At 42.5% G+C, this 9,508-nt stretch overlaps 1 protein-coding gene across 3 annotated transcripts in view; it reads left to right on the top strand.

Annotated features, from left to right (window-relative positions):
• The first annotated feature begins 5,887 nt into the window (after positions 1 to 5,887).
• Positions 5,888 to 9,508, top strand: part of USP3 (ubiquitin specific peptidase 3) — a 40,581-nt gene continuing 36,960 nt past the window's right edge. Inside the window, exon 1 of one of the 3 annotated variants that reach the window (XM_030955344.1) lies at positions 5,888 to 6,078. In XM_030955344.1, the coding sequence (XP_030811204.1) occupies positions 5,988 to 6,078 (91 nt within the window). In that variant the 5' untranslated portion in view covers positions 5,888 to 5,987. Of the gene's footprint in view, positions 6,079 to 6,215; positions 6,534 to 6,670; positions 7,239 to 9,508 lie in introns of those variants that run through there. The other 2 variants (XM_030955345.1, XM_030955346.1) reach the window with 2 other exon arrangements.

The raw sequence follows: 9,508 nt of genomic DNA, 5'->3' as shown, positions 1-9,508 counted from the left end.
CACAATTCAGATTGCTACTCGACAATGTGAATAAGTGGGCCTGAAGAGTAACATAATAACAATATTAGTAACATAATAATGTAATCCTAATGACATGGCAAGAAAATTCCTGTTTCCCTGGTAATGAGCTGATCTCCAAACAGGATAAAATGTGCCATTTTGCTAACACAAGTCTCATTCAAGCTAGTTATCAATGAAGTGTGTATACTGTCTTTGTGTATAATGGCAAGTTTTTCCAAGTCCAGGGATACTTTGCTTTGGAGTCAAAACACTTCAGAACCAAAATGCTCTGAGATGCTGGCACATTTTGTGTTAGCATTTACAGTTATTTGCGGACAGTAAAGTAGAACCAAGATCTAATATGTGTGCAGTACAGTACAAAATTTGTTGTACAAAACTGGAGGCAAGTACGCGCAGAAGAGAGACAGGTGGGATGCCTTTGTAGCTTACTGCAAACAAAGAAGCAGAAAGAGCATGTAGTCTTTGACTATCAACAGTCTTGTTTAATATAGCAGAAAAGTGATATCATTTGTGTAGAATTACAGTTCACAGATACATATGATACTTTTACTGTAGTAGTATTCAACAGATATAATTAGTGTATACAATTAGATATTGTAACAGAGGTTAGAGGTGTAAAAATTTATTTTAGATCACCCAGTTTATCTTGGGACTTTCCATTTGTGTTTGAGATGGGAGTTCAGAAATTAATTTTAATATTTCTTTTACAATAGTTTCTTTACCTGTTATTTTTTCACTGGCAAGTAGATTTTGTATTCTGATTCATAAATTTTATCTGAAATAGTATAATTCTATACCATTTCATTATCTTCCTAATCCTCCCAGATTATTACCAGAGTAATATTTCTTACATTTTTTGTATCTGGATTATTGTGCGCTGTCCATAGATTTGTTAATTGACGAATCATAGCAGTGAAATTGAAAACCTAAATGTCATTTAAACATGCAGTACTTGTAGCTTAGAAGTAACTATGGGTTTGCTCCTTGTGACACAAGAAATAGTACCAGCGAGTTTTAGGTTCTGGAGTTTCTCAAGTGCTTTTGAACAGTTTTCAAATGGATGAGCTGGTCCAATTATAATGTTTTCCAAGCAAATAGATACTACAAGGTTTTCTTTCAACAGGATGCTTGGAAGTTTTTTTCCGTGCTCTGACACAGTATGTAAACTGAGCTGCCTGTTATTTTTTTTTAAATATACCTGTACTTCCCTCATTTGCCAAAAATTAATGAGTAAGCCATGTTCAGTTGTGATGAAGATAAATTAGTTATCTTGGCTATAAAACGTTCTATTCTGATGGGATGAAATAAAGTCTGCTGGTCTTTAAATAAGTTTAAGCTGAAGTACAGAATCATTATTTTCAAGACTGCCTTTAGGAATAATGTAATATAAAGTTTACATAACAAATACAGTAAAAACTAAATGCCAGTGACATGAATTAATTCTGCTGGATGTCACCCCGATGCACTTGCATTATTGAGCAGGCTCTGGAGCACAATAAACAATTGATGAAGCTGGTGTTGGTAGCTGCCAGACATATCAGAACTTTCAGGCATTTGTTTAAATCATGAATTTAAAATAACTCTTTGTGTGTACAAATAATACCTTATGTGAAAGCCACTGAGTTTATTTGTACTATTTGTTCATCACATCTTCATTGGTTTGTTCAAAAAAACCCAACACAGAGATCACTCACATTCACCTTTATTTATCCCCTTATATTGTGCCCAAGCTGGGATAGTGCAGAACAGGCAAAGTTTGGGGCAGAATTAAAGCACTACCTTTTTTTTTTAATTAGTTGCTTCTGGAATCCTTGGAAAAGTGATGTAAAATTAGAATAGGCTCTTAGAAATTAAAGAAACTAGATCTCAGATACATATTTGAATTCTACTTAAAAAAATAAACACAATCTTCTGATGGAATCTGTATCAGCCCAATGCCATTTGTACTGCCAAAGTCAACCTTATTTCCCACAGGAAGCAATTCATTAAGAAATGAGGGATGCTTCCATATTCCTGGAGAGAACCATAAATCCCGTGGCAGTAGATGTCCGGGGAATTTTTTGCAGTGCCGGTGTGAGCAGGGAGAGTTTACAACTCGTCCTTGGGCCCTGGAACATTTGCTCCATGCCCTGTGTCACACTGCCCTCAGGAGGTGTGCCCGGCAGTGTCCTGGCCGTGCTGGGACACAAGTCCTGCCCGTTTACACGCCTCAGGCTCAGGCTCAGAACTCACAGATGCTTGCTCTGGGCATTTGCCTCCTTTTAAATTCTTTGTCCTTCACCTCAGAGATCTCGCACTTTAGAGAAGAATCTTGAACCTTGTAAAGAGGTGCTGGTGTTCTTATGATCAGACACCGAAAAAGTGTGTGAGCTTTATTTGCAGAGGCCATACAGGAAATGGAAATAGATTTGTTAATGAGACAACATGTCAGCAGAAATGTGCTTGTTGTATTTAATGTGCTCTAGTGTAGTTTCGTACACAGCTGCCTGCAGCTAAGCTTGTGTCCACTGCAGATGGCATAAAAGTCACAGAACTGCTTGGCCAACTTCAGCAGAGGTTTTATTAAGCTGAGACCTTGTGTTACAACTTACCTATATTCTGATGCTTTCTATTGATATTTTGCCTACCAGCATCTGCCTCAGAGTTGCACCTGCACCAAGTAAAGGACTCTGTTCTGGGCTTCTGTGGTCTCTATTACTATTGCCATCATACCTGAATGTTTCAGTGTCATACCTTTGTGAAATTAGAGGTGAAATCCCAATCTATGAAGTTGCTACTAGGTCTGGATTGGCATGTAGTGTGTTCAGAGTGGTCACTGTGAGAGGCTGTGTGGAGCTTAATTGCCACCTGGGGTTAAACCCAGCGCTCAGACCAAAAGGTTTGCTAATATTCATTTCACCTGAGTGTTCAGAACATTGGACAATGTCTCTCATTCTGAATGAGAAGAAACATGCCATGCGAGATGATATTCTTTCTATCTTTATACATTTGATCTAGAAGTGGAGGATGGATGTGTATCCATAGAGATAGGAAAAGTCCAATGCGTGTGCTTTGAATAGAGCTGGGCTCTTTTCACACCTGTAGTTGACAAGGACATTAGTCTTCAAACAAGCAAACAGGCCTGCTTTGTAAAGAAATTGGTTTAGATAGTCTGCCAGGTGATACGCTAGAACTGTTTGGCAAAGACCAAACTACAATTCTTCAGGTCAGCATTCATTCCACTTCTACAGCATCATCCCTTCTTCGTTCCACGCTCTCCAATTTCCACAGCAAATGTGGAAGTCAGCTAAGGCAATCTGCTTCACTTGATCCACTGAGTGATGTTCATCTAGTGGCTTTTAAGGAAGTCAAGAGCACAAGGAAAAACTACTTATCTTGGCAGCTAGAGATAAAAACACTTAAAGGTTACCACATTTTCCGTGGGCATGGCAACTAAAACAAAGAAATGAGCACATTTTTGCTCAGAATTATACTGTTCAAAGATGCAGTGAATGGCTGTCAACCCACAAATGAAAAAAGAAAGAAAACTCCATTATTATCTTGCAAAGGAACAAGGCGTAAAGTCAGTAATAGTAGTGCTAAAGTGAAAGTAGAAAACCAAAAGCATATAAATGTGTTTATTTTACCATATTTAAATTTAATCTTGTTAATATATTGTTTCCTTACTTTGAAAGACTAAGTATACTGCTAACATAATCCACACAGAGGTAAGAAGTGACTGTTTTGGTTAAACTCTGGTTTATACTGCTTGGAGAAGGCCAAGTGATGCAGGTACAAGGGGAAGAGCAGATCCAGTTGAGATCTCTTACTCATTGTTTGTGTGTAAGGGTGGGTGGGGCACAACACGAGGATTAAATGTATGCATTGGTTAGAAAAGACAGCAACTGCAGTTTTAATGTGTTGTCTTCATTATACACTGTAGCAGAGGGTGCAGAGTAAACAAAAGGACCTTTGGCTAATGTAAAGCATGCTAACATGACCACCTTTTTAAAAGCTCCTTAAAATAGTAATTCTTAGATGTATATCAAGGTTTGTATGTTGTATGAAGCAAATTTAAATATTGTTTTCCCAGCTGATTTTTTTCTCTATTTGTATTTGCTTCTTCAAAAATTATACAAACTTCTATATATAAATTTTCTATAAAATGTTATATAAATATTAATTTAAATGTAGAAATATAATAATAAATTTTTAAATGTCTAAATATAAATTTATAAAAATATAAATGTATAAAAATATAAATTTATATTAAATAATGTACAAATTTTTATACAGGTTATATATAATACAACCTGTAAAGTATATGATGGGAATGTTACTTACCTAATAGATCAAATATTCCAAGTTTGAAGGATGGGGTTGTGTGAGGAAGATCTATTTGTGTCAAGGTAACATTTGCAGCCATTTAATTCAGTTTGGTATCAATGCTGCTATCAAACCTAATGCTGCTTCTAGCTACACAGCTAGAAATGCAAACTAATTCCATAGTAGTAGTCCAAGTAGTTTCTGATGCTGTGAAGAATTGGGTATTTCATGCTCTGAATTTCCCCCCATGTAAACAGGGTGAAAAAGAACAAAGGGTAAAGAATGACGTTTTGCCAAGGAGATTAGTTACCACCAAGACATCTTTGATATGAATATTTAAAGTATCTCATCTGAAAATCTATACAGAACTGTCAGTTTCTAAAGTATTCCTCCATTAAATAGTGCAGTACCACATATAATAGACTGTGCTTTCCGTGTCTACACAAAAGTCACACAACAGGCAAAACCAGTGGCAAAATTGTATTTATTTCTCACATTAAGGTAAGAGAAAGGGTCTAAAACTCCTAATACGCAATAGTTGTCACAGTTCCTTACTAAAATATCCCCACTTTTATGCTGGTGATCTTTATTTGCTCTATTTGAAAAGGAATTGTATATTGGTATTGCAAATTGCTGTGTGTGAACTGCTGAGTTATTCTGTATTGTCTGGTAAAGCTGTTACACAACATCTGTACTTTTATTGCCACTTAAATATTAGTCATAGAGTATGAAATTCAGTAACAAGCTAAATTTGAGGCCATGTAGCTCTTGAAAAAAATGCTGGCACAAGCCTCAGGCCGTGCATCTTACAGAACAGAGCACTGGACGACAGGCTGGACATGAGCTGGCAGTCAGTGCATGCACCCAGAAAGCCAGACTGGGCTGCAGGGAAAGGGGGACTCTGCCGCACGCAGTGAGACCCCACCTGCAGAGCTGCCTCCTGCACAGGAAGGACGAGGAGCTGCTGGAGTGAGTCCGGAGGAGGCCACCAAGTTGACCAGAGGGGCGGAGCAGCCCTGCTGTGAGGAAAGGCTGAGAGAATTTTGGGGATTGTTCAGCCAGAAGACAGGCGTCAGGGTGACCCAACTCTGGCCTTCCAGCACCTGAAGGGAAGCTACAGGAAAGATGGTGCATGACTATATGGCAGAGCACGAAGTGATAGAGGACAAGTGGGAACGGGTTCAGATTGAAAGAGAGCAGGTTTAGATTAGCTATTGGAATATTCTTTACTGTGAGGGTGGTGAAGCACTGTCACAGGTTGCCCAGAGAAGCTGTGGGTGCCCCATCCCTCAAAGTGGTCAAGGCCAGGTTCGATGGGGCCTGGAGCAATGTGTTCCAGTGGCAGGGGTTGGAAGCGGATGCTCTTCAAGGTCCTTGTACCCCACAGCACTGCCCGGGCTCCGGAGGCCGCTGTGTGCCAGACCAGGCCGGGCCGGGCCGCGCCGCGCCGCTGCCCTGGGGCGGCCGGCTGCCTGCAAAGCCCGGCGGGAGGGGAGCGGAGCGCGGAGCGGACGGGAGCGAGGGCGGCTGCCCGCAAAGCCCGGCCCGGCCGCGGGCGGCGCGGAGCGGGAGGCCGTCCTTAAGATGGCTGTTGTGCGCGGGACGCCGCCGCTGTAGCGCCGCGAGGAGCCGCCCGCCCGCCCCGCTCCGCCGCACCCGCCATGGAGTGCCCGCACCTCGGCTCCAGCGTCTGTATCGCGCCCGACTCGGCCAAGTTCCCTCAGGGCTCGCCCTCCTCCTGGTGCTGCAGCGGTGAGTGCGGCCTGCGCTGTGCGGCCCTCCCGGCCCGAGGTGGCCCGGCCGTTCCTTTGTCCTCGCTGCCCGGCGGCGGGAGGGCGCCCCGCGGGCGGGGGAGGGCTCGGGGGCGCGGGGGAGGGCGGCTGCCCCGGCTCCCACCCGCCGGGGCCGCCCCGCGGGACCCTCTGAAGGGGGCTGCGCGTTCCAGCCGCCGCTGCGCCCGCGGGGGAGCCGCGTGTCGAGGCAGGAGCGGGGGCTGCTCTCCGGCCCCCGGCCCTGCCCCGGGCTACCAGCGCGGTACCGTCCGGCCCGGGGTGGGCAGCGGACTTTGTCCAGGCGGGACCAACGTCCGACGCCGCGGAGCTCTGCGGGGCCGCGCTCCGCGCTCCTTTTGTCTGCCGGAGGAGCTGCGTGCTCGGTTCTGTCCCGGGACCGCGGCTGAAGGGAGAGCAGCCGCTGGCAACTGCAGGGTCAGTGTGTTCTTCAAATCTTCAAACTGGTCTGAGATTACTTTTTTTTTTTTTTTTTAATACACGTTTTTGAAAGGACTTTAGAGAGTGTACTTTTAATAAGACTGTTACGGCTTAAGGCGTCGCTTGGGACCCCCCTTCAGGCCCAGGAGCATCTCAGTGAAGGTGGTCTGTGGGGTTTGGGAGTCACGCTTACCTGCCTGTGAGTCGGTAGGAGTGAAGAGGTCGCCTTTTTTTAATTATTTTGTTCATTGATTTAATAATGCAAATAATCCTGTCATCACTACTGTCCCTCACATGATCTTGTTTGTTCAGAGGCATTCCCTTTAAACGTGCCGTGTGCCAGGTGTTTTAAATTTGGCTTTCTCCACAGATGATCCCCGATGTTTGCTGTCGTTTGTTTGCTGTAGTTGTGTTCAGTTGTGCTCCGTACGGAAGTGGACACAACTATATCGGTTTCAGTGGGAAGTAGGCCCTGCTTAGAGTAGCAGCGGGACTTGTGCCTGTGGGCCCTGGAGAGAAAGAGAGAATGCCTCCTTTGGGAATGACCAACCAGGGAGCACTGAAGGGCTGGGTGTATTTTAAGATGTTCCTTTTTTTTTAAAGGAAAGATGGTTTTCCTTTGTCTCGTGGTGTCAATGCCTTGGTGTGGGAAGGCTGCTGCTTACTTAACTTGTTCCCTGATTGCAGTTTCCGGGAGCCAAGGTGTGGTAGTATTTCTGCTTCCTTTTGCAAAACCAGTTATTTTTCTCTGTAATGCTTTTGGTTTAGAGGATGTACACTTTACAGTGGAGTCATGTGGAGAAATGATTAGAAGGAAAGGAGAAGTACAGGAAAAATTGTTGTCCCTAATGTTTTTTTACAAAAACAAACAAATTATTGACAAGAAGTTTAACTCTGTAAGTCCCTCTGTTATCTTCAGAATATCATGGGTAAGCAATGTTGTCAACAAGAAGCATATGGGAGCAGGGAACCACCCTTCAGAGAACTTAGCTAAAAGTACCAAAACTAAAGAGATATTCAGAGGTATTAATATAACTTTATAGCTTAAAATAATAGCCAGTTTATGGGTACCCTCCTATGCATTCTGCTTCTCAGCAAAGAAGTTCAGCACTTAGAACAAATTTTTCTTTGTTGTTCAGAGGAGTTTCTCCCAAACCAGCACTTACAGGGAGAGCCAACTGCTGGGTAATCGCCAGAGTTTTTTTACAGCAGTGAGGCAGGAGGAAGGTATGAGGGCTTTTTGGGAACTGAATAATGATGGCACCATATCTAAGGGAGTTTTTTGTTTGTAATGCTTTTTAAGAAAATAAAGATAAATCACACAGTACTTGCGTAGATAGCTGTAGAAGTCTTAACAAGTGGCTAGAGGAAAAAGCTAGATACATTGAATTTAAAGCAGTCCAGTGAAAAAGCAGCAGGCTCTTGTTAATTTAAAGCAAATGAAATTGCGGGGTTTTTAAAAATACCTGTTGTATTTCTTCTAGTATACTAAAGCTGTAGTGCCTCAGTTCTCACTTCCAGCTAGTGGTATGTGATTATTGCTACATTAACTGCTTAATAGTACGTACAGTACTGTCTTGTTTGTACTCGTTTTGGTGACTTTTATTTTTTTAAAAGATACGTAATACTGGTTTGTGTCAAGTGACACTAGATACTATGTCTTATTTGCTGGGTTTGATGGAACTTTGTAATACGAAATTAAACAGACAATGCTGCATGTAAATTAATACCTTGTCAAAATTTAATGCATTTACTATTACTTTTGATGCTGTTTTCTAAGATTGTGTCGTTTTGGTTCTGTGGTGGTAGTGTCCCAGTTGTAGAAAAATATTTGGAAGGCAGTTTTCCGCAGTATGTAATTACAGGGCATCTCTCATCAAGTATGTTGTCTTAAACTAACTCAGAACTTGTCAGTCCTGTTCATAATTGTTGCTGACCTTTCCAGAAAAGGATAGTGATCCAGGAAACTTTCTGGATCAGCCACCTGATGTGCCAGTGATAGCAAAATGTTGCAGAATAGGTTGGAGAGTGAGTTTTAGATCAGACTGCCAGTGGCTATTTTTGTCATTATCTGAGGTTCTAGAGATTTGTGGAGCTGCAGTTGCCATGCTGAGTGATGTACACTGGTTAAGTATCTTTTCCTTGTCTCTCCACATAAACTCGTGATTGCAACCATAACTTCACAAGGTAATATGGAGGCACTTTTAAATATTGTTACTTGATCTCGAATATTGTGTCACTGTGTAGTGGAGGAGCGTTGCATTTGGTGCTGGTATTTGGCAGCCAGCCTTACTGAAGGTAGCAAGTCGGTTAGAGGAGTGTATGCAGCCTGAGCTGCTCTCCGATGGCCTAAATAAGTTTCCCTTGAAAGCTTCCTGCCAGAGTTGTTTTGGAGGTCTTGTGATGAAGGAAGATTCTTAAAAAAGGACTGGGAGGAAGCATTGCCAGCAAGGGTGTGATCCAAATATCAACGGGTTTGCTCTCAGTTAATAAGTAATGCAGTATGTTCATTTTTAAGTGTCTCTGTCTTCTGTTATGTCCCTGTTAGGTAGTTTGGAAGTCAGAGAGTTTAAGCCCCCCCCCCCCATTCATAAAGTGGTGTGCTTTCCCCTGGATATTTAATCCAGTCAGGCCTGCTGTGTACAGTAAGCAGTGCAGAAAGCAGCATGTATTTGCTTTGAGAAGCTTCAAAATTATCAAAAGAGAGTGCAGAATTTGTTTTTCCTGCAGATCTATAGGCAGGTTGTTGTTGTAATTGGGCATTTAGGAGGAGATATGTATGCAAAGTAGAAATGTATAGAAACTGAAAATGGCTTTTAATCAGTGCTGTCATGTGAAATAATGTGGGCAGATATCTGCTAATTCCAGTTGGAGTGCAGTTTTTCCACACACTTTAATTTCTGAAACTTGTGCTGAAGTTGGAAGTCGAGTAGCTGGAGGCGCTGGCAGTACTCCTGTGTCACAGACTGAAG

The sequence above is a fragment of the Camarhynchus parvulus genome, chromosome 10 (assembly GCF_901933205.1).
Source record: "Camarhynchus parvulus chromosome 10, STF_HiC, whole genome shotgun sequence".
Taxonomy (NCBI): Eukaryota; Metazoa; Chordata; class Aves; order Passeriformes; family Thraupidae; genus Camarhynchus; species Camarhynchus parvulus.
Note: the sequence above shows the minus strand (reverse complement) of the source record. Positions and strands in the feature narration are given on the sequence as shown.